Source organism: Cynoglossus semilaevis, chromosome 20, assembly GCF_000523025.1.
Source record: "Cynoglossus semilaevis isolate Cse_v1.0 chromosome 20, Cse_v1.0, whole genome shotgun sequence".
NCBI lineage: Eukaryota > Metazoa > Chordata > Actinopteri > Pleuronectiformes > Cynoglossidae > Cynoglossus > Cynoglossus semilaevis.
The window spans coordinates 473,748-499,240 of record NC_024326.1 but is presented as its reverse complement, the minus strand read 5'-3'; the positions used below and the strand labels follow the sequence as shown (position 1 = coordinate 499,240).

Below are 25,493 nucleotides of genomic sequence, written 5' to 3'. Positions count from 1 at the left end.
CGCACAGTTCTCTGCATTCACGGCCTCCCTCCGTCCCTCCCTCCGTCCGTCCATCCCTCCGTCCATCCGTCTCTCCTGCTGATTCCTCTGATGATTGCATTAACACTGGAAAAGGCCCACGGTACAGACGTGTCACGTTCCAACACCGTTTTCACACTTGCTTCTGCTGAGCTCAGTCTCTCAAGGCTACATCCACAAACACTGCTGTTTTCATTTAGGAACGAGAAGAAGAAAAAAAAAAATAAAGGTTTCAGCTCGGGAGTCGACATGCATCACTGCTGACACAGACGGATACACGCAATACAATTAAGAGGGCGTGTGTGGGCTGATGTGAATGGAGGCTGACTCTTTTCCACGGTTCGATAAGAAATCGAAGGTGGACTTGATGGAAAGCATCATGGAACTGATTTAAGAAGTGAATTTTTCAGGCCATGCTGGTTGTCGGAGAGTCCCTGTGGGAAAAAAAAAAAAAGTTTTCTACTGGTAAGTAACCTTTTGTGTACAAGTGACAATATTCTGTTCCTCTACAGAATATTAAATATATTTTGTAATTCTGTTTATTTCCTCTCTGTATGAGATAATATACATAACTGACCAAACTATGATTCCCTAGGGAAGGATTTCAGGAACCCACCATTGGGTTCCATCAAATTTGGTCTAGGTTTTAAATTAAACTACACTTATCATCATTTTTACATGACTCAACATGACCCATATCTGAAATAGATTTACAAATTTCAAGCATTTGCTTTGATGTCGAATGACTTCCATGTTCATAGAACACCGTTTTCACACAGGATCATCCAACGACATTACCTGTAGATTCATTTCTGGTTTTCGAACCAGGCCTCACGGCTACCTTGACATCGTCGTCCCTAACAACTAATCAAATCTGTCTTTTTCTAGTCTAGATGATTTTTTTTCCCCTCTCCGTTGTTGTGCTCTAAAACACCACATTAGTACTCACTGTGTTACGCCTACCTGTGTATCTAAGATTTTAAACAAAAACACAGTACCGTGGATGTAGCCGTACACACAGACACACATACACACACAGCACTGTACGTTGTGGTCAAGCTGGTGGCTAAGAAGACAAAGTTTTTTTTTTCTTCTTTTTTTTTTCTTTTTTAATTCTCGCATATGCTAACTGTTGTAAGGTGTAGAAGATGCTTCTGTTTTGTTTTGTTTTTTTTTTTTCTGTCCCCGATGTGAAAGTAGACATGCTGTTTAAGCAGACGTGACACTGGGTTGCAATTGTTGTTGCTGCTGTTGCTGTTGTCCGGGGTCGAGCTGGGGCTGAGTCTGGAGCTGCTGCTGGAGTTTAGGGAGATGCTGGAGCTGAGGTTGGGTCTGGGGCTGCGTCTGGGGCTGGGGCTGGGGCTGAGGCTGGGTCTGCTGCTGCTGCTGCTGAGGTGGGCTGAGTCCTTGTTGGGGAGGAGCGGCGCTGGTGCCGGGGGCCGGCTGACTGGACAGCTGAGACAGTTGCTCAGTGTTAGCTAGAGATTTCAACACAGCATTTTCCCTCTCCAGCACAGAGTTCCTCTCGAACAGCTCCTTGATCTGCTCCTTTAGAACCTCCACCTCTTCACGTACTGCATACATAAGATGGCTTTTCACCAGGTCCTGGAGGAGAGGAGAACAAAGCAAAAAGCAAGGCATGAATTTCCTATCATATATATATATATATATATATATGTATATATATGTGTGGGACTTAACCAGAAACAGCTCCACGATGTACTGACACACAGCACAGAAGGGAAAGCTCAAGTTACCGTTGCTAAAGAGCATATCAGGACAAGGGTTCTACTCAAGTAGTGCCACGTGATTAAGACGAAAACAGATTTTGTTTAAGAGAAACCAAGTCTATACAACACTAATTTATATAAAAGATTTTTTTTTTAATAAGCTTAGCAGATGTAGAGGTTAGTCAAACCAATTTACTAAAAAGGTATTCCCAAATAGCTCAAAATTATTCTGAGGCTACGTAAAAGATGGAACACAAATAGCTACAGGTTACCGAGAAATGCTGCAAGTTTGAAAATGTCAAATAATGGGCAGAAAATAGCTCAAATTGAGCCTCGAGACAAGAACAAACGAGTAAAAATAGAGCTAAATGAGGCTTGGTTTGCTATAATTTTCTTTTTGTTTTTTAAGGTCTACTTTGAGCAGTGGAAATGACCGTAAGTCCATTTTCTGGCAGGTTAAAAAAATCAAAATAAAGTCTTACCATGGCCTGTTCAATTTTATTATCAATGGCAACAACATTGGATCCAGAGGCACTGTGTGGGAAAAGAGGAGACAAAACAGTCAGAAAAACACAAATGTAACCCAGAAAATACATTTGATAGTAGTTGTTGTTGTTTTTTTTATAACCAAAAGAAAGTATAAGAGTATTTTGGTCACGAGCATGTGCATTAAAACCTGACCTATGCCCTTTATCGGACGCAGCACACAGACGTCATTTTAAAAATAATGTATACATTTACTGTACCTACGTCATCAATTCAAACTCAACAACGTCCAAGTGTCTCTCTACACACGCTTCCAGCTGGTCTCAAACTATTAAAACTAACGTTTTAATCTGTTCCCACTCTGCAGTCCAGTTACCTGCGCCGGGAACCACAGGTGAACAGCGGGGATTGGTGCCGGCTCCGAGCCACTGAGGAGCAGGCCGGTTTGAAGGTGAAGGTGCACGGCATGACGCAGACTCCTGCCCCTGCTGCTGCTGCCGCCGCCGCCGCTCCTTAAACCACAGCAGCGTGGTTGTTAAAGATGGCAGCGGAGCAGTGGCGGAGGAGGTTCACTGAGGTTTCACTGACCACTTTTAGAAATGAAACATGAACCAACAGCGCAGGAGGGAGACGGAGCCACCGAGGGAGGAGACACGAGTTAGCCATTGTTGACCCCGCCCACCTCACAATGACAGGGAACCGGGCCAGACATCTGGGAAATGGAAACCCCGAGGTGCCAAACGAGGGGAGGACATGTTGACGAGTGACGGGACTTTATTATACAAAAACAAGCTGGAAGGGTGTATATAAATGTATGGGAGTTGTAAATATATTGTAAATACTGTATGTTGTGTTCCATAACACAACTTATCACAGTTTGGCCGAATCGGCGTTGTAATGCAGTGATATTTGTGTTTTAAAATATGACATTCTCCATGCTGAGCTGTTGTTTTAAAAACTGAATAAAACTAAAAAAAAAAAAGTTTATAAATGAATTAAGACTAGACCATTTTTTAAATGCAGGATAACAGTCTGAAATTATTCCCAAGATTTTAAAGGAAGGACCAGCCTTTTACTGGTATTAACTAGTATAAAGTTAAAAACAAACCTAAAATAGAGGAATAAACAGTGTATTTACAACATGTTTGATTACAAACTTGTTGTTAATACAGAAAATAACGTTTTATTATATATTATAAGGTTACACACCAGTAACGCTAAGTTAATTAAAGTATTTATGCAACCTAAACACCAAATACAACTATCAGCAAAAAAAAAAAAAATGCTGTTTTAAAACGAAAGCATCACTGCCACCGTGTGGCACCAGACGAGAAGTTGACCACAGACGCTTCCTGAGGACAATATGTTCTTTTCCTCCACACCAACCAGTGTAGTGTGTGTGTGTATGTGACGCCATTGAAAACACACAGTAGATTTTTATCACATTGTACAGGGAGGATGGAATGTTCCCTATACCTCAGCTTCTCTGAAGGACTCACACCCACGGCTTGTCATGACAGACATCAATCCTTGTAACATACGAGGTTGTCAAACATGTGTCGAATGCGAGCTACATCTCTTACCGCACAAAGGCAAACATGACCCTGTTGTCATGCGAGCTACATCTCTTACCACACAAAGGCAAACATGACCCTGTTGTCAATCAGGCATCATCAGCCGTACGCACATGCCCCCAAAAGAAAATTTACTTTTCAACCGCCCCACAAAACCCCACCTAAAAAAAAAAAAAAAATAAAGAGAAAAATACCCAATCCAACCCCAACTTCACACGGCAACAAATGTGTATTTAATTTAGATGAGGCGTCACACACTGGCCCTCCAACACTTCTCCTCCCTGACCGGAGTTTTCTACCAAGCTCTGCCCCAGAAGAATCTCTCACCCTATAAAACTCAAGACGCTGCTCGTTTCACGAGCTCACTGCCTATCGAGTGTCCTTAGACAGTACCAAAAAAATATTTGTCTTCTTGTGTGCCGACCATATGTGATCAATAGAGAGGACAGCTTTGATAAAATAAAGCTGGCCACACAGTTAAGAGAGCAATTACCAGCTGTGCAGTTTGTGTACAATAAGGTAAACGATAGGGAACTGGAGTCATGTATATTAATCATGTTCTAATTCATGTTTTTAAATGTGGAAAAACTCAAATAAATCTTGGTTAACTACAAATTTAAGAATTTAGTTATTACTGATCACTGCTGATCACAAAGTTTTGGAAGCAAGACTTTAAACGTATGAAATCGCTAAATATTTTGGGTCGAAGTCACTAAGGTCACGTTGTCTGAATTGCTTCTTTGTTGCAACGCAATTTCTCCTGAAATCGTCCTCTGGCTCGTTTCACTGGGAAATGAATTACATTGGATAAAACAAGGCTACAAGTTAAGGAAAGTCCCCCCCCCACTCGTTCCCCACCTCCGTTAACTGTCAGTGTGAGGACATGTGACAGACCAGAGATAGGACTGTAACCATGGAGAATGAAAAACATTACTATCAAAGTAGGGCTTCTCAAAGAGCTCAAGACGCCTTAGGCCGAGGCCTGCAGGATCAGATGTAGTTGTTGTTGCGCCGTGGTGTCAGAGTGAGAAAGATGATTTTTAATGCAGTCAGCTGCAAAAGTAGCAGTTACCGCAAAGCAAGCAAGCACCCGCAATGGCATCTCCACCATATTAGGACACCATCTGGTCATGGAGGTAGAACACTCCAATAACAACTGGCACTGAGGAAAGATTCTGGAAACCGCAGCATGAGTGAGTGGTTTATTGGAGCTCAACAAAGTAGTGTGTCTGGCTCCTGACACACATGATCCTGCTTAAGCCTCTCGATGTCCAAGTCCAAGTCAAGAGTTTTTTTTTCAAGCTGCTGCATATCAAAAACATAGAGAGAGTAGAGTACGGGCAGGTGTTTAGACCGCTCAAATAACCGTGCAGCAATCGGTATTTTAGACCAGTTAAGTTAATAATAAACTGGTACATCGCTTTTTCTTTTATCACCACTTCAAGTGCTCGAGCACAGCTGAGGTATGGGGTATTTGTTTCCGCTGGGAGTCCAACCAATTATGAGGAAAGAACCCATGAGAAGTCAGAGGGTTGACACCCGAGGCCATTTCAGATATTTAACACAGGAGGCATTGTCACTGAGCCAGTAAATCCAATGTAAAGATTCACTCGAAGCAACTGCATTAAACGTTGGTTTAACAGAATCACACGCAAATGTGCCTGGCGTCCGTCGCCAGCCTTTTTGAAACCGAGAGCAGACACTGTGTCCATTTTCAGTGAACCTATTTGAATATCGTCGCAAGTGGAACTGGTTCAAAAAAAGTAAAAAAGAAAAAAGGAACAGTACAACCTTTGACCCTTTTTAGAACATTCGCACCACAGGAACTGAACTGACATTCAATGACAGTTGTGACAGAAGACCTCACAGGAACTGAACTGACGTTCAATGACAGTTGTGACAGAAGACCTCCACCATCAGTTCAACGGGAAATATCAGTTATTAATTATCTTAGGCAAAATGTTAAAGGCTAGAATCCAAAACAATTCTGCTCTTAAAATGTTTTTTTTACCACGTCGCCACCGCGTTGCCTTAAATATGTATTGTTTATTGCTCATTAGATGATTAAATAATACTGATGTATCACAGAAACATTTTCTTTAACTTCAAGTCTTAAAAAGAACTTGTGGAATATAGTCACTATTAATTGTGTTAGTTCTAATTAGCATCTAATAGAATCTAATCTAACTGGGCCAGATTAAGTACCTGTACTTAACTACTTTATTTCACCTCATGTCTTACCTGGCTAAGCTAATTGTTCTAAATCTGTATTTTTTTAATTTTTTTTTTATTTACAGTGTACATCATAAGAAAACTACTGTTGACCATCCTCTGGTCTTACTGCTTTGAACCTCCACAGAACGTTACTTTAAAGTTACATGAAAAACAACAGTCTTTCTCATTGATGGAATAAAAATTACGAACCAGTGCAATTTCAATGTCTAGCCTGATTTGTTATAAATATAAAAATATACATCATGAACAAAGGCAGGCAGAAAGGCAGGTCTGGTAAAACTGGAGGCGTTGAACTGGCTCTTCTACTCGTTATGTAATCTATGCCTGTGTCAACTGCGCGTTGTATAACAACAGAAGTGACGTTTACAGGCTTCACGTGGAGTTGGCCTTTCCTCCTCCTACAGTGTGAGCTGTAAAACAGGAATGTCAATAAAAGGCCCATTAGCGGAGAGGGAGCTTTGCGCTCGCACGGCGCACGGGCTACGGTGTCAAACCAGCATCAAATAGCTGACATTCCTTTTACGCCGGAGATGCTGGCTCGTAGAGGTGTGTTTAAGTCCACCTGAGATAAAGATACGATAAAACCAGATCAGTGATCGGGGGAGTGACAGTGATCGTAATATCCAGCAAAAGGTGCAGATACCGATACAATCCCTTCTTACCGTACGGACGCTGCCCTCTTCTGCATTTCTAAAATCCTCTAAATGACACCACAGGTGACAGTGACCCCTCATGAACTGCGTGAGCTCCTTAACATCACGGTATTTTATTTTTGCCGTTACCGCGACAGCCCCAGTAATAACTATTGCTGGGGGTCAAAGGGCAAAGAGTAAAGGTGGAGGGAAATGAGAAATACATTTCAACTCCGAACCCTAATCGCATACGTTTTAAATTTAATGCTTCACAGCTGCGAAAGCGGAATCCTATGGACCGCAGCAAGCAGCACGTTGCATACTAAAATGTGGAACAACTAAAATTGCAACAGTGTGTGCAAAAAAAAAAAAAAACCTGCTGGAGATCGCGGTCTGACTTGGAGGAAGCTGGCACCGTCGGTACAAGCGAGAGGTGAGAACCGTTGCTTCTAGCTGAACACATTTGTGACTAATTTAAATGGCAGAAAATTCAGTGTTTGTCATTTCTTCTTTTTTTTTTTTTGAACACATTTTTCTCAATGGAAATAATTTGAATCAAAAACCGAGACCAATATTGCCACACGAAAAAGAAAACGTTGTAAAAATGGCCCTTTCCCAACAAACACTCCTCTCATACATTTTAATAAAAATACTGTTTAAATCTTTGAGATGATTTTATCTTTATCTTTAAATGAAAAACTATGGGCCTTAAGCCATAAATATGTCTCTAAGAGAACTTAATGCCACTAAAATCCGTTTGGGCAAAGAATGTTGTGTCAGCTGCATATTTCTTTAAAAAACACTTTCATTTCCTGTCACTGCGTTATGGTGTCTTGTGCTTCTCTTTTCATTTGGTGTCAGAGGTGTTATAAATGGGTTCGGCATTCAGAAACAGTCAGTGAAATAACAAAGTGTTAGTAAAACACGTCCAGTTTTAGAGGTAGTGGGCTTGAACCCCCGTCCGTCCCCCCCTCGCCTCCCCTCACTCACTCAGACTAGTCTTTATTATTCTTCTGAATGTTAATGTCCAATTCATAAGAATGAGCGATAAGCCTTATATAACACAACTGACCGTGGCCCCTGATCATAAAGCAGCATGAGCTGCTATAAATATAGTGAATAGTTTTGTTTTGTTTTTTACCATAAGTAAAAGTACACGTGGCTGGCAAACTTATCACAGCAAAAGGAGCTACTTCCTCCTTTTCATTCTCGGTGTTCTTCTTTGATATTGAAGTTACCATCACGTTGACCTTTTATGGTATCGTTGCAATCATTGACACAGCTTGGCTTTGTCAGTGTGAATTAAACGCCAGAAAATAATGTTTCCCCCATTTTATAAGCCCTGAGTAAAATACATTTTCTGAAAAAAAAAACAAAATACGTTATTGATCCCAATTAGGTGCAAGGCATGTGGGAATCGAACCCACGACTCTCTGCTTCCGAGGCATATTACATTTAGTTTGAGATTAGAACTCAAAAATCTAATAAAAAAAAAATCAAATCTATTAAATTAGCATTGTTTTATTCTATACTGCTGCACTTATCACAAAAAAAAGTAGCATGCTACAAAGTCGAAGTTTTTGTGGGCAGGATTGACAAATTGCGCAGTTGCTGGATCAAGTCAATGTCGGTCTTTGTAAACATCATGGTACCGCAGCGTCACGTTTTGCATCCTTTTTTTTTTTAGTCCCCGGAGTAAGTGTTATGTAAAAGTCAGCGACCTTCTGACTGTTGCAAAACTTTGCAATAAAGTTTTTTTGGCTGTGCTACAGAGCACAGAACGACGACGAGCTCTGAAAATTGTTACCAGACAAGTGTGCCAAACAAAACACCAAGTACCGAGATAGAGAGAGGGGGAGAGGCAGAGATAAGAGACAGTGAAGGACAAAGAGAGACAGAGGAGGACAGACAGCGAGAGAGAGAGAGAGAGTTGTATTATTTGACATTTATTGGCCAATCCTGCGTTGTTTCCAAACTCAATCCATGCACGTGCAGAAAAGCCAAGCTCACTGCTACTGAACACAACACATGTTACTACACTCTCACAGGCCCGTCAAGTCCATTCAGGTTTGGTACTGTACCTATCACTGTGGGCCTTAGAGTCCCTTAATTTGCTGCCTGATTGGAAGACCTGGTAGAAAGCCTTGGAGGGGTTCCTGTGTGTCATTCAGGAGAACATGGAAAGGACAAAAAAAAAAAAGAAAGAAAAAAAAGAGAGAGAGAGAAAGAGACAAGACAGGGAGGATTTGAAACAGTGAAGGCAGAAGTCTGGAGCTGTGATTCCTAGAAATGTTAGTTGTGGAACACACTGGCTCACAAAGTTGCCCACAGAAAACGCTCTCAGTTGTAGTTGAGAGCTTACGGGGCCGAGGACGGGACGGGGCGGGACGTGAAGACGAAGCCAGGCGGAGAGGAGTTTAAACCTAAACACAGGGATGTGTGTTCAAAGGTGAGGGTTTCAGAAAGCTCGAACAAGTTTCCCCTCGGGACATTCACCAGCAATGTTTGTGCGTCACACCCCTGTTGCTGTTGTTTTCACAACACGGTGAGAAAAAAAAAATAGAAAAAAAAAAAAAGTGAGGCAAAAGACGTCGACGCTGTTGTTTATATACGTGTCAGGAAATTTAACGTAACTGCCAACATTCCGGCTGATTAGCTCCAACAGTACATTATGTTCTATTCCAGAGGATGTATGTTGGTTTGGAGAGGAAACCCACACTGACCTCAACACACACACACACACACTAAGAAATAAGAGAGAGAGAGAGCACACTGAGGAATCAGGAGTTGATTTACAGCATGTGTGTGAATATTATAGCAGCCAATTTTTTTTTTCCTCGAAATCCGTGGCACAAACTCCCTTTGTCACATTACCTCATGTCTAAACACTCTTACTTACGTCCTCCTCCCTAGCCTCCCGCTCAATACTGCTGCGCGGCCAACGGCACGCAAAAAAGTGCACGTTCGGCGTACGCACACACACACACACCTCCACAGAGAACCTCTGTCTCTGTCTCTATCTGTTGCACCGAGGGTGAACTCAGAATAGCACAAGTGATGAAGCAGCTTAAATCACGGAGGTCAGATGACTTGGAAGACCGGCAACCTCTTCGTGGAAGAGGAGGAGTCGTGGTGGTGCTCTCTGTTTTTAAGTAGCCAACACCGAGGGCTCTCAATGGCTCTCTTTGTGGCTCTAAAAATGAAATATGTCAATATCCTTTCATGAAAGCGCCTCATTGTAAACAGACCGGTCACTGCCTTCAGCTGTGCCGGGGTTTTTTTTTAGCAACCAACTCAAAGACCAGTTTGCTCTGAGACTTTTGCCTGATACTTGCCACAAAGCCAACATTTGAACGGTAGAGCGGACCGAAATAAACTCCTGCTATCAGACATGCAGCGGCAACACGACGTGACGAGCCTTCCTCTTCTGTCCGTGCTGCGAAACCAGATGTTACGGCAACAGTTTACCTTCATGCTTATTTTCCCTTGTAATAACCGTGTGAACTCAGGGAGCACTTGAAACACGGGGAAGCCCAGAGCGATGACCTTGGGAGGTCAGGCGCGAGGAGAAACGAAAGGGGGAGAGGAGAGCAAAGAGAGGGGGGAAAAATAAATACATTTAAAACAAGAATGCCTCTGTAGGTACTTGACAAATAGTAATTCAAGTTTATCTTGAACTGGTTTGTTAAATAAATGTTCTTAAACTAGACTTGCCTTTCTCTGGTTTGTTAAATAAATGTTTCAAATGTTCTTAAACTAGACTTGCCTTTCGTTTTAAGTTTGCGTCTCAGCTTCTGTGTTCAGTCTCCCACATTTATGTGACGTGAAGCAGAGCTCCTGTGTTCAGTCTCCCACATTTATGTGAAATTACGGTCGACATATTGAAATGTTTTTGAAAAAACTACTGCGCATATACACGCGATGAGATTAGCAAACAGGCTACTAGTCTTTGTGTTTGTTTATAATTCATTCAGGTGGACAAGGCCACCAAGTGTTAGTGGATTTCCAGCAGAGTTTTCCACGGCTTCAGTCGGCCAAGGCTTTCGTTGGATGATTGCAGCGCTACTCACCACCATCCACCAACTTGTCACACAGCTGAAGTAGGTCAAAGGTATTTAGATTTCAGATTCCCTATGGGAGATTCTTTCAACATAGTTAAGGGTTTGTAGTCAGAAAAAAAAAAAAAAAAACGGAACAGAGGAAGAACCAAGTGAGATTAGCAAAGATTTATGCCAGAAAATTCAACATCCCTACTACTGTGAAAACCCCCGTGAGCCCAGCGTATATATGTAGAGTGGTGGTTCTCAAACTGCGGTACGCGGACCACCAGTGGTACGCCAGCGCTTTCTAGTGGTACGCGGGGAAAATTCATATTTTCACTTTTACATTTTCAATCGAATAAATCTGATAATTCTAAATCTGAAACTCCTTGTGTGACAATGCTCCAATAATGATAATAATAATGATAATAATAATAATTTGAGCGAACCCAATCAAGGGAAATTGTTGTGCCCAACGGGACACACCAAATACGTGGTTCCTCTGGGGCTCGAACCCAGGACCTTCTACATGTAGGGCACACGTGTAAACAGGTGCGATAACCGCTAACATTACGGACCCATTAACATTAATACTGAGTGCTGCTTTACAGGTGATAAATTACACGGACTTGTTGTGAAAGGTTTAGCAGAAATAATTAAAGACCCGCAAAGTGGCTGCCCGTGTGCCACTCCGAATGAAACGAGCCCACAAAATGTCATGTGATACAACTGGAGAGCCCCTACGAGGAAGTGGGTGGGTGGGGGGGGGGGGTTGAGGAGTATTAAAGGAACAGAAGGCAGCAATGTGAGGCACCAACTGAAAACAGGATACGGCAGTAAAGGTCGCAGCAGAGAGGGGAAGGATCGAGAACACGGACGTACTCAAAAGCACTGCTACTACACATCTACTAACTGCGTGTCCAGTCGCTCACTTCCACAGGAGGCCCTTCACGCCGTCATCGACCGTCGCCAAAAAAAACGCACGGTACATGTGCACATGCTGAGTCAACCTCACCTCTTTTTTTTTTTTCAAAGACACACCCCCCTCACATCCACCAACACAGTCTCTTGATTCATGGCGGCAGTAACTGCTGCACTTCATCACAGTCCTGGCCACCTCCCCCTTAACCTCCTCCTCCTATAATTTCCTCCTTGTCCTCTTCCATCTCTCTTCGTTTCTCCTTCCCCGACAAATTGAGATGCGCAGAGCTCCAATTAAACACAAATCCAATCCAATAACTATATTAATTAATTACGGGTTGTTTTTTTTTTTGTTGCAAGTTACACAACAAACGAAGGTGATCCACTTTGTGCCAACGCCATAACATGAAAGCAAATCCTAGATAGGATCCAGAACAAAGTATGCGACCGTATCTTTACAGAATTTACAAGTTTTGAATACAGGCCGAAAAGCCCTGAGTTTAAAAGGGGCTTTTGTTTGCCGTGTGTGGGGCAGCAAGGGACTAAATAAACACAGGAGTGGAAATGTGGAAATTAAGCAAGAAGAAAAAGGCTGGTTTTTGGAGCAGGAGGGAAGAGAGGGAGGGAGGGAGGGAGGGGTGAGGGGGGGAGCGACGAGCACAGCTAAAATGCCGGCGAGTGGCTCTGCAGTTACCTCCGCAGTTGCTTCTGCAGCTGAAATGTCATTCAGCGACTCTTCTGAACAAGAACATCTGCCAAGACGTGTCAGTCAGTCTGTGGTTGAGAAGGTACAGAGCACAGGCGGCGCTTGAAGCTGCACCAGGCGTTATAAAAGAGGAGATATACAATATCAATCAGCGCCAACTGGTTACATGGGCCGGAAAAGGATTCCGCGTGCAAACGTACTGTTAGGGTTTTTGACTATCTCTAGACAGAAGATCGTGTACGGGCTTTAGCATGTTACTGTTAGAAGGAAAAAAAAGGCCACATTTAGGCCTCACGCTCACAGTTGACTGACACTCCCCACTGTCAGGGCTCTTATCGACAGATTATGGGCACAGTGGAAAGACCACTGTTCAATGTCTGATAGTGCCGTCGGTCGTAAGAGACCCCGCATTCTTATCAGCATGGGAGCTGGGTCTTCTCGCAAGCGATGCGTAGGTGCTACGATAACAACAGCAACCGAGTTTGGGGGGCATTGTTAGAGAACTGACAAACCGACAACGTTTGGATGAAATTTGAGGACGTCGTTCAAATGTTAATCTGTCGACCAAGAACTTCAAAAACACAACCTTGGTACAGAGATTTCACTCAGGTACCGTTCAACGCCGCTTTCATTATGATGACTTATCGGACAGTACCTACACGCCACTGTCACACGTTTGAAACTCACATTGTGTGTTCTAAACAAGGCCCTCAAACTGCCCCCTCAGAACTTTTTCCCAACCACAAGCAGCTGTCTTTCAGTGACCATAGAGATACCACAGTGACAGAACCCTCTTCGAACACAATTGCAAATAAAAATGTCATAAGGCGATTTGAGGTCTAGTTAATAACGTTGGCCCTTTAGCATTTTTTTACGGCTTTTGATAACGATGTGTACAAATCGGTATTAGAAAAAGAAAAGCCACTTAGTCCCACGCGCACGGAGCTCCTTGTCCCTTGGTACCACTGCGGGAATCAGGAGTTTAACTAAAGTACTTAGCTGCTTCTTGGCCCCACAGGTACTAGCTCAACAACCTTTGCACACACTGCTCAGAAAACGCCCCTCCAACACGAGTCTATATCTGACTTCTGAATGATAACCTACACACGACGTGCAGACACTTTGGTGCAGTTTTCCCGATGGAAACGTCATATATCAGATTCTGACTTTTTTTTTTTTTTTTTTTTTTGCACACACATACACCCTCTTTTTTCTTTCCCTCTACTTCGTCTCCCTTCCCCGGTTTCTCCTTTCACTCCAACTGGCCGAGGCACATGGCTGGACACCTCGGAGCCCGGTTCTGCCAGGGATTTTTCTCCTTTTTAAATTAGTTGTTTTCACTGCTCTGGTGTAATGAGCTCGGTCACTGTATGAATTGTAGAGTTTAGCTTTGTCTATGCAACTTTTTTTAAAATCTCTAATGCAGCGGTTTTTAAAAGTGGGGGGCCTTAAAAAATTAACATTAACATAGTGATTATTTTTTTTGATCAATACTTACATTCATTAATATGCTGCAAACACAGCATGTTTACTTAAATAAATAATAAATAAACAATACAAATACTACTACTACCACAAACTGGATGCACGATAGTATCTAAATCTTGTTTGATAGACTGGGCTTCACCGCACGGAAACCCGGTGCCAGTTTAATGTGCACATGTAGTCTAGTCCGTGTCCTGGTGGTTCATCTGCAAGACTGTACATGGAAACCACAGATTTCAAGCACAGTATCATTTCCGCTCACGAGTGCCAGCTACTACAAGTGAAACAAAGCGCTTAAAGTCAGGAAGTGAGAGGAAGATAGCACTGGAAAGGAAGCTAATGTCGTCACAGCAATGTGATAGGAAAAGAGCGATAAGAACGTGACTCTTCGAAGCGTGTCGCGTCTGTACAGTTACGTTCATACTGAAGTGGAGCCGTATGCCCAAGAGGTTTCTAAAACAAGGTTTTGAATGTCCCGTATAGGCAGTTACTGTGGGAAACTATATGCAGTGATCCACCTGCATAAATAAATGATGAGCTTATGATTATTATTATGTACAGACAAAAGAAATATAGTGTCACAAAAAAATGTAAAGATCGTCGTCTCGGGTGACAGACCGATCGGGATCTATGCTTCCAATGACATTTAGATTTTAAGGAAGTCAATGAAGTTTTGTTATTGTCCAAAAAGAGCCAATCACAGCACGGCTATTTTAATTTTGACTGAATATTAAGTATTTCATTTTCGTCATGAATGTGGTTATATTTTTACAGTATTAAAGAGCAAAAATCAATGGTTGCTCCAATGTCTTTTCTTGTGCTGTAAGAGACTATTTTTGTGCTGTACTTTTTTTTTTTTTTAAATGTAAAACTAAAGACGGCATTTTGCAGGAAACAACAGAGCGAGGGATGAAGTATTTCGGTGCAGGTCTGGACAAAACCTGTATTAATGACATTATTCACTCCTGACACTGACTCAATAACGGGCCACGTCCCAACTTTTGAGAAACACATAAGTCAGCTTACTCATCTCTAGGGGAGAAAACATGATATCATACAATGGTAGCACAAAGGATCGTGTCTCTATTACGCAGGTCATTTCCAGAGCAGGAACCAACTGACTGAAAGGTCAGAAATGTGACACATTCACCAGAGTGACCAATGGCAGCCTGGAGCCGAGTGAACTTTCATACGCCCCCAACCAGCCAAACATCTTTGATGTGAAGGCTATCACGTCAGGCATCCTGGGGAGGACAGATAAACCGGAGGAAAACAGAACCCACGGACAACCTACCACATATACACAAACACACCCTTAAACAACACCAGTGAATCACAGCAATGCATAGGTCATGTGTTTTCAACAAGTTGTTGCCTGCATGTTTTGGTTTTTTTTTTTCAACATATTGAATTTTACATTAGCCACAGTTGTGTCCTGTGCTAATGCTTACCTTTGTAATGTCCCTAAAAGTGAGGATGGGTTTGTGTCTATTTAAAAAGTAAACAACAATACTAAAACTGTGGAAAAGACAAGTATTCAATGACAAAGGCGCTTTGCAGTTTAAATTGTGCCGTTTGCATACAGACAAACAGTCACTGAACTAAAACGAAAAAATATTCAGACACACTCTAAACATTTAAAAAGCTTCTAATTGTTACCTGTCCTCCTCCCCGTCCACAGGTATGTGGATTCCAAACAGGCTGTTGACAGCTGGCGTGGTGAGCTGCAGGCTCTCAGGCATGAGTGGCTTTGCTGGTTCCTTTCCCTCTGGCTTCTTGACAACACCGCCACCCTCCACCTGCACGAATCCAGGTGCCGCGTGGCCCTGCGGCCCCAGGGCCGCTGGAGTCTTGCTCTGACCTAGAGGCAAACTAGAAGCTGTCACATTTGGCATGGCTACAATGGAGGCACTGGGCACAGCACTGGGCACAGCAACGGGCACAGCGGTGGGTGCACTCGAGCTCACTGCGACGGCAGGCACACTTTGTACTGTGGAGGGTGTAGGATGGAGAGCCTGGGGCTGTCCAGCAGCTGCATACTGACTCAGAGTCTGCTGCAGCTGTAAACTGGAGCCACCAGCGAGCATGGAACCGCCAACACTCACTACTCCTACTGGCTGTTGCTGCAAGACCATGGCTGGCCCCGTGGGCACAGACCCACTCGCGGCACCGGCGATTTCTCCAACCTGACTCGGTAGGCAACTCCCACCAGATGTTGAAGGAATAACAGATGTTGGGCCCTGATTCCAAGGCTGCAAGCCTGCAGAGAGACTGGACACAGGAAGAGACTGGCTGGGCTGCTGTGGCTGGGTGGCCAAGGGATGCTGAGGAGGGTAGGCAGCAGGCTGGGCTGATGGTGGCATGATGGGTGACTTTTGTATTTGGACAGCAGATTGAGGCAAACCATTCAGTCCAACAGGCAGACCACTCTGGGGAGCAGAAGGCTGGAGACCTCCTCCTGTCGGCTGAACTTGTCCAGAAGTGGGCTTGACGCTGGAACTGAAGCTTTGTTGGCGGATTTGTTGCTGCTGTTGCGGTTGCGTTGCCTCCACCGGATGCATGCGGGGCGAAGACAGAGATGCTTCCGCCAGAGCACTTGAGCCATGTCCTGAGTGTGTCGCAGAAGAAGCCACAGAGACGAGCCCTTTGTCTCTGTCTGCGGTGGAGTCCAACGTTGCACTGGCATGTCGAATACTATCTGCAGTCCGACTGTCAGAGTCTTTCTCGTAAAACTCCGTACACGTCCACCTGCCTCTCCGGAATGGCTCCCCAGTACCATGGTCAAGTTTGATTACCCTAAATCGAGAAGTGCAGCTTACCGTGGATGTGGCAGGAGAAGCAACAGAACCAGTCACAGCAGCAGTTTGAGATGTGTTTACTGACACATTGCTGGTCCCAGAACTAGCTCCTGGAGCAGACTGATGATGATGTTGTTGATGTTGTTGTTGTTGTTGTTGTTGTTGTTGCAGCAATGCCCCAGGGTGAGAAATAAGGGATAAACCAGTTGTAACAGCAGCCCCCTGTGGCTGCTGACCACCTTGAGCTGACCCAGACACTCCCACTTTCCGAAAATCCCCAATGGGACTATTTGACAGCGCAGACAAGTTACCACCTTGAGGTATTTGTGACGAAGCCATGACACCGACCGCCTCTGGCTCTCCAACATTATTCAGCGCTTCTTCTGAAGAACTTCTGTCATTCGCAGGCTCGTATTCTGCACGAGAAAGATCGTAAATCTCTGACGACACATCCTCGGTGCGGGATTCGTCCGGGTCGTCCAGACTCTCGGTGTCGTCTGCGCCACCTATAACCGCTGCCTGGGCCTGAGTCACACTGGTGATCTGGAAACAGCTTTTCTTTTTGGCCGGCATTTTCGACATGTTTAGAGCCTGATTCCGAACCCCGTATGGCTACGTTTATCGTCTGTGTATCTGGTTAGCAGCTTAAATCATGTTAGAGATCACTTTCCGACTATTTCACGTATCCTAGTTCACTGTAGTCGAGAGGAATCTGGGCGATTCTTCTTCCTGCCTTGGTCTGCTGTTTGCTTTCATGAGCTCATACTGACCTACGTCGCTTCGTATTGCGATGCGGGTTGGAGTCGCAGTAAACGATGCGTTGATAAATCCACAGGTGACGGCAAAGGTCTGGGCCCTCCTGCTTTTATATCACCCGGCTGTCCAGCTGTCACACGGCCGCTGCTGAGCCGTTGACGCAGAATGCGCTGCCCAGCTACAGGAGCTAGTGGAGGCTAAGCTAAGTGTGGCTGACGCTGCTGCCGCCGCTGCACACCCCCCTACGTCGGAACAAGTATGTGAGACATCTTCCTGGACAGTCTTGTCAGCAGCCGCTCACTCCACCCGCTTATTTAAGTCATTCAGTGGTGACACGTCTCTTAAAGCTTCGGTGTGGTCCACATACGGAGGGGCGAAGTTAAAATCCACATTTGGACAAATAAACGAGAACCTTTAAAAGAGCTCCAGCAGTTCCTCCCTTTTGCTTCTTCTCAGCTTCTGCTTCTTTTTCTTCTCCTCCGCCTCCTTCTTCTTCTTCGCCGCAGTCCTCATTCGTCGTCGCGCCCCCTTCTTCTTCTTCTTCCTGCTTTAACGGCGGTTGCAAAATAGCGTGACCGGTGCATTACCGCCATCTGCTGTTTTTTGTGCTATCTGGCAACACATTAGGAGAATGCAATTTTAAAATGAATCTGCATATTCGTGGTTTTAATCTAATAAAAAGCATTGTATATTATTAAATGTATTTTAAACATAATTTAAATTACTAAAAAAGCTTCCAGTGTTAATTAAATAATGCCAAACTGTAGAAATGCTGTCCTTTGATGTGAGTGACTCACTACAAGCTAAACCCTATGTAATTGGTTTTAGATTGGTGGAATTATCAATCGACGACGTTGTGTTTGCTTTGTTTTGAACATATAAAAATGAAAATATATCATACATTTTTGTATGGTTTGAAAAAGAGCCAATGAACCCGAAATAAACTATAGGCCTAGAGCTTCACAAGTCATAGGTAATATTGCCCCTAGTGGCCAATGGATGTATTGTATATGTTTTGATTGGGTGAAAATAATGTGTTTACAATCTATTGCAATAGGTAATTAAAATTAAATTTAAAAAACGTATCAAAAAAGGCAGGCCTCTGGACAAAGTCCCTCCCCTCGTAAGCAATATTCAAGAAGACCAAATGACAATTAGGACCAAGTTCTGTCACTGATTGCAACATTCTTTTAGTTTCCATATTCAGTTTTTAATGTACAATTTCTTTGCACGTGCCAGTTTCGTCCTGAACAATGTTAATCCCACAAAACATTTGATAACTTCAAATATCCTTGCACTGTTGTAATATATATATATAACGCAGTAGCTAGAAATATTAACCACCAGTGTTACACTTTAACTTTGTTCTGTGAATGAAAATAACCACATTGACAGTTCAATTTGACCTTGTAGTACGAAATGCTTTATCATTCAGAAGCACAGTATTTTAAGGGGGGGGGTCTAAAAGTATTGTTCTTGTTGTTCTGTGAAAATCTAAAAATCAAAGCTATCTTTTGACTTTGATCAAAGTGTATGATCGCCTAGGGTCTAGGTATTCGTGTCCATGTCTCTGGCCGATGTAACGGGTTTTTTTTTTTTAATATTTGGATGTATGAATGGATGTGTAATTAAATCAGAAGAAGAGAAGCTCCTCATTCCTTCACACAGTGAGATTCGGTGTGAACTGATAAGTCCTTTCTTTATTTCGCCGTTTCTTGCCTTTTATAAAAGTGCCGGCTGCTTATTGTGCGGAGTGATCTGATAGGGACTACACCCAGCAGCAGCCGCCGCCGCCGCAGCCGCTGTTGTTACTGCTGCCACCGCCGCCTCATTGCCCTGGCTTTTTTTTGCTACCCCAGCCTTGACGTTGCCTAACGTCGAAGTGCGGGTTTGATTGGAGACTCTAAATTCGTCTGTATTTTTTCCTCCCTCCCACCCGTTGGAAAACGATTTTCTTCCAAAGCCGCAGTGAAAAGATTTGTTCAGATTTTGTTCTGTGTGTGAATAGCACCAATTGGTTCAGAATGTCTTGGCAAAGCTACGTGGAGAACCTGATGGCCGATGGCAGCTGTCAAGATAGCGCCATTGTTGGGTATACGGACGCCAAATATGTTTGGGCAGCACATGCCGGCGGTACATTCAACAATATCTCGGTAAGAATGATTAAAGGATAAGATATTAAGGCAACACTTGTTTCCGTCTGGCAGCGTTGCCAAGATGAATCAGCCGAGCGTTCGCCCGTCGCACTCGCTAGCGCTGAAACCCGTTATCTCTTAGGAAATAAATGAGGAGCTCAGCTAACGGTGCTAGCAAGCTAACTGGCTCATTGGCCTTTCGCCGCTATTCCCTCTAAAGGAAATGCTGCGGGATTAGGGACCTCGTGGAGCCCGCATTAAAAGCTTAGTGCATTTGAGACATGTTGCAAAATTAGGAATAGTTTGTTGCAAACTGTTATTATATTTTCAAATAAGAGGGCTGACGGCATGCGAGTGGAGGAAGCCCGCTTTTGTGTTCACGGCCGCTCTGATTTGGAAAAAAAAAACCCCGTTAAAACCGCCGGTTTAACCGGTTAACGGTAAATGACAGGGATTATCGATAGCAAAACTATGATAAACTCGTCTTCAAGCGTAATTACACATCGAAAATTGTACTGTACAGGCCAAGGGGGGTTTATATGTATTCATATTCTAGTATGTTCCATGTCTGAGTCAATTCAGTGACAATGACAATGCTATTAGAACAGAGGCGCCTCTGTCCCCGTTCTCTGCGCCTCTTCCTGTAATAAGATTACCCTTAAATTCATTATCCATGTCATCAAAAATAAAAGTATAAACATGTTTTCAAGCTATATTTTCACGCCTGCTGTCACATTGGTCAGGGTCAATTCCTGAAGTTACTTTTCCTAAAGCAGCAATACCAATATTTAAACAAGGACACCCCTACATTTTATGTTGGTATAATATTGACACAAAATAAAAAAATAAAACATTCTTCAATTATGCTCACTGTCATTTTTTTGGTTCTTATCAATATAGTTCAGACATGTAAGTGAAGCAGTACTTATCCAACTTTTTTTGCCAGTATAATTATTCCACAAAATGGTGAAAAAACGCTTGCAAACACCTTCCTAAATCTTAATATTATCAAATTGCCTTTAATCGTATGTCGTTTCTTCGATTTTCAGACTCAAGAAATTGACACCCTTATCGGGAAGGACAGGGAGACCTTTTACACCAGTGGTCTCACTTTAGGTTCAAAGAAATGTTCTGTGCTCAGAGACAGCCTTCAGAACGATGGCGACTGGACAATGGACATCAGGACAAAGAGCCAAGGAGGAGAGCCTACATACAACATCTCTGTGGGAAGAGCTGGAAAAGGTAGGGAACCATATAACAACTGGTGACCCCCCCAGTGGTAAATGTTGTCATGAGTGTGACCTCATTTGTTTTGTTTTTTTTCCCATCATTTTCAACACAATGTTATTATCTGCTGTGACCATGACATGAGCAAGTATTGGCTACAGAAAAATGTCACATTTAAAAAGTGAAATACTGCATATTTAAATATTTTGGCTAGTACTTAAGTATATTAGAAAAAATATTTTAAAAAAATTAATTGAACAATTTTGTTTACACAGGATAGAAATACATTTTTTTGATCATTTTACTATTAGTCAAAATGTTAATTGGATGGGCTTGATTTAAACCAATTATGTTAGCCATAGAGGTTTGCCAACTGAATACTGTTTGCCTTTGTGGTCCTCTGAAACTGCACCAGTCTTTCTCCTATTTGACCGGATTCCTGGGTTTGCTTACAGCTTGCACTAAATCGAATGGACTAAAACACTGATTGATAGAAAGTTTTCACTCTATTTTCTTTTTTACTTTTCTGTCACCACCATTCTCTACACTATTTGTACTTTCTGGGAATGTAGTTGGAAAAATCTACACGAACAAATGTGCATGCTAATGTTTTAACTTTCTCCCTGTTCGTCTGTTGCATGCGTCTAAGTAGTAATGTCTTGGTTTCTAAGAGCAAGTTGCCTCCATGAGACTATCACGCTCCAGCGGTATATTCATTGTTCTAATTTTTTACAGCTTAAGTATGGCAGAGGTTAAACTGTGTAATTAAAACAACCTTAAACACAGTCATTGACAACATTGATCCACTGAATATTAAAAAAAACACCCCAGTCTGAGCCAGTGATTAATTGTAGCAGGACTGGCCGGCGATTATAGGAAACTTGACTATTTCCACTGGTGAGCATTAAAAAAAAAAATCACAATTTGTATTTTAAAATAACTATAATGTTACTACAAAATAGTAACAAAAAGACATTGAACGGTGAATAACAATGCAAGGAAATTGCAGATGGTCTCACATCTTTGCATGATGCAGCGTATAGTCTCCGCGCACTGCACTTTTTCTTGAAAGGGTTTTTTTATACCCTTTTACTTTTCTTAACTCTCCCCCTTTCATTTCTTCTCTTTCAGTTTTGGTTCTTGTAATGGGCAAAGAAGGGGTCCATGGAGGTGGATTGAATAAGAAGGCTTACTCAATGGCAAAATACTTGAGGGATTCAGGATTTTAATGTTTTCAAGCTCAAACAGATTAAAGAAAATTGATGGACAAAAAAAAAGAAGAGAAAAGAAATCTCACTGTAAACATTTCTCTTGCAAGCAGTCAAATGTCTTGGAAACTTTTTAATAGCAATGAAGAGTGGTAAGATACTGTGTCACCTTTTCCCCACCCCCCCGTTCGTCCTGAAGGGGGGGAGGACTCTTCAGTTTTATTCATTTCTCTTTTTTTCCTTGTGCTCCAGTTTTGGTTTTTTTAATGGGAAAGGAGGGTACCCATGGTGGAACTCTTAACAAGAAAGCATTTGGAATGGCGGACCACCTGAGGAAGTGTGGATACTGAGCAACCTCTCGCTCATTCATCACTTTTGCAGCTCGCTCGCCCGCACTCAGCCACATTGCGTCGACTGTACTCCCAGCATTAGACAACATACAAAGTTACTTGCTCTGAAGTCTACTTTTTTTTCTTTCTTTTTTTTTTTTTTTACTGTACACTCGCCATAACCTTTGTTCTCTCTTTTCCTCAGCACTGTACCCCTCATATTTTGGGCATGGCATGTTTTTGCTATAAAATATGTAATAAAAGTGTTATATTCACAGAGCAACTGACAAATATTTCATGGGAAAAACATGTATTGCTGCGTTAACCTCCCTACTTTATTAAATTCAGCCCCCTACCGTCAGCATGTGGGCGTTTAAAATTGCATGCATTACCCCTTTTGAGTCGTAGCATAGTATTTGAGCCAAAACATTCTTCCCAGCTGCCTCCAGGTCTTCATAGCTTCTACTCAAGAAATGATAACATGTTCTCCGGCACAATGTGTCAACCGACCGCGAGGCGCGGCCTCTTCGACCAACATCACCCATGCTTTTTGCTGTTGTACCTGAATGTGGTCTTAAAAGATAATAATGTGCTGTTGGGCTGTATTATTATTGTTTGTTTGTTTTGTTTTTCTTTCAATTCGGAATGAACCTGTAGAAGATCGGCAATTTCTGAAACCTCAAGATCTTATCAAGGTACTTCCACTAGTTTCTGGATTCACATTGGACATTCCACCTCTGTCCGTATGGACACTTGTCAATCAACTCCTGCTACATGTACGTTTTGCTGTAAAATCACTACACACACGGGGGGGCTGTGACAGTTCCCCAACCTCATTTTTTTGGACCAGTTGTCAGTGTAAGAGGGATATCATCATAACACTATTTTTTTTTTCCTCTCTGATGGATGATTGTTGACTGTAAATTATTGACAGCTTCAGATGACTGTAAAACACCTAACCGCTTACTTAGACTTTATACGACTTTTTTTTTTTTTTTTGCCACTTATTCAATTGTAGTTAACAACATGACCATTAACCAATGAAACTGCAATGTCATTTTACTACAGTATGAATGCATTTCTGTCTGTATAACCCAGATCTTGTGCTTTAGTCTTCAAATGTGTTTCACCAAATGTCAAGAGTATGGTACCTTCAAGTATATTAAAAAGAGAAGAAAAAAAAAGTTGTAAAAAAAAAATAACGTGTCGAAATGGTGTTGGTTGGAAAAAGATCATTTGTAAGTTGTCTTGTGAAACTTTTTCTGAGAATAACTGTTATCTGTGCCATAAAAAAATAGTCGATCTGATCTGTTGCTACTATGAGTTGGATTTTTAGGATGCCCCAACAAGAAGTAACTTTCATTGGCACTTTCCTGAGGGATATTTAGGCATCGGTCATCTCCAGACTTTTGTGGAATATGTACAGAATTAAACCTAAAAAAAAAAGACTAGTAAGTGTCTTTACTTCCCCCATTGAGATTCGTGTTCTACAACAAAATCTGCTCTTTCAAATGCCATGAATTGATGAATCGTGTTTACGGACAGATCAAATAAAAGAAATTCCAACCAAAGGTTAAGCCAGTGCGTCGTGTCTCTTCTGATTTATATATTTTAACTTGTTTAGATTGAGAGAGGAATCAAATTGGAGGGTTTTTTTTATTTCATTTCCCAAAACCAAATAACTTGAAATAAAAATGTTGAGACCCACAAGGTTTTAGATGTTTTAGGATCTTTTCCAAGTGTTAAGAAATGCAGTCACTTGAACCAAACCTGAACCAGACTAATGCATGAAAGCTCAACATTTGGTAAAATAATAATGTGTAGAGAATAATGCTGTAATGGCTGTGTTTACTCAAAGCTTTATTCTGTCAATATAATCCATAAACCAGCTGTATTTGTTGATGGGCGGCCTGCACAAAGCATTGAACTGATTGCTCTGGGTAATAGAACCAGAATGTAACAAATATTTTTAATAATTCAGATTCTATTTATACCTCGTTGATTTTTTTATTGTGTGAATAACCAATCATATATTCATCATTTAAAAAAAAATTATATTAGTTGCAGTGCACCTTTCTTTTAAAGACCCAGTGGTGTGTATGTCTAACGATCAATTGGCAGCAGCTGCTGCGCTCAGGTGTGAGCTTGAGCCCAATAAGTGACCCACCTGCCTGTTTTAAAGTGATCTTGCAGAGCTGTGGTTTGTAAGAGGAGTCGAGTGTTTGCCTCTCACCTCTGCTCTGTGCTTGTCTTTGCCCTAATGGCGTACAATGAGAGCGGGGTTGCCAGGATTGTACTATGTTTAGGACTTCTCCTGGTCAGCTCTCGTTCGTTCTGCAGCTCTAGAGCCCTGACAGGGCTCGAAGCGTTGCATAAATTAAAGGAAAACTCCACGCTCAGCAAAGCTCCAGTCATAGAAAGTGCCCTGCACTATGGCAAGCTCTTAATTGGCCCAAACCCTCAGCAAAGTGCTCAGCGCCGTGGTACCAGGAGCCAGAGGAAGCAAGCTGATGTTGACAAGGACTATCAGAGTGACATGGGTATGTGATATGCTATAGTTTGCTTTCTCTGAATTGTTTGATGTGTTTAAGGCCAGTAATTGTGAAATAATTATCCCGGGTGTGCTCTTGGGATCAGTTGTGGCATTCTAATGTTTTCGAAGACTGCAATTTCTTAAATAATTGTATAGTTAAATGTTACTAGGCATGGTATTTTGTCTACTAAAAAAATGTTTAATCCAGGGCAGTGTTTGTCTTCTGACATATTCCTTTAGCGTTTGTATGTTCTTAAAAATAAAACAAGTCAAAAATTGTACTGTTTCTGTGCTTTTTGAATCAGTTCCACTTGCAATGATTTTTCAAATGGGTGCAATGATGATGGTAAGAAGAGTGGCTACTATTGTATGTATGTCCCTGAACTGTCTGTATCAAACAAGTAGCTCTTTTCTAGTTCTTTTTTTTGTTTGTTTTTTTTAGTATTTTGGGGGGGTTTCACACAATCATCTGACCTGGGGAAGGGTTGGGGTTTTCACACAATCATCTGACCAGGGGAAGAGAACAATACTAGTTTAAGTAATTTTGGGGGGTTTTCACACAATCATCTGACCTGGGGAAGAGAACAATACTAGTTTAAGTAAACTATGCCTTCTTAAGGTTGGGCAGAGCCCTGGCAACCCAAAGGAAGAACCGAAGAGGCTCTGGTGCTAAAACAAGA

At 42.3% G+C, this 25,493-nt stretch overlaps 2 protein-coding genes across 5 annotated transcripts; one reads left to right on the top strand and one right to left on the bottom strand.

Annotated features, from left to right (window-relative positions):
• Positions 1-923: 923 nt before the first annotated feature.
• LOC103395840 (TSC22 domain family protein 2-like) lies at positions 924-18,077 on the bottom strand. 3 transcript variants are annotated; one of them, XM_008333639.3, is made up of 3 exons: positions 15,487-18,059; positions 2,231-2,282; positions 924-1,623 (listed from the first exon to the last, which is right to left on the bottom strand). In XM_008333639.3, the coding sequence occupies exons 1-3, from the start codon at positions 17,205-17,207 to the stop codon at positions 1,228-1,230; spliced, it is 2,169 nt and encodes a 722-aa protein (XP_008331861.1). In that variant the 5' UTR covers positions 17,208-18,059; the 3' UTR covers positions 924-1,227. The 3 variants fall into 3 exon arrangements, with proteins under 3 accessions (XP_008331861.1, XP_024908434.1, XP_024908435.1); XM_025052666.1 differs by lacking the exons at positions 924-1,623; positions 2,231-2,282 and adding an exon at positions 11,993-15,071 and having other exon boundaries at positions 15,487-18,077; XM_025052667.1 differs by lacking the exons at positions 924-1,623; positions 2,231-2,282 and adding an exon at positions 11,993-15,117 and having other exon boundaries at positions 15,487-18,076.
• Positions 18,078-18,960: 883 nt separating this feature from the next.
• LOC103395841 (profilin-2-like) lies at positions 18,961-23,857 on the top strand. 2 transcript variants are annotated; one of them, XM_008333640.3, is made up of 3 exons: positions 18,961-19,534; positions 20,566-20,758; positions 21,875-23,857. In XM_008333640.3, the coding sequence occupies exons 1-3, from the start codon at positions 19,406-19,408 to the stop codon at positions 21,970-21,972; spliced, it is 420 nt and encodes a 139-aa protein (XP_008331862.1). In that variant the 5' UTR covers positions 18,961-19,405; the 3' UTR covers positions 21,973-23,857. The 2 variants fall into 2 exon arrangements, with proteins under 2 accessions (XP_008331862.1, XP_008331863.1); XM_008333641.3 differs by having other exon boundaries at positions 18,965-19,534; positions 22,204-23,857.
• The last annotated feature ends 1,636 nt before the right edge of the window (positions 23,858-25,493 follow it).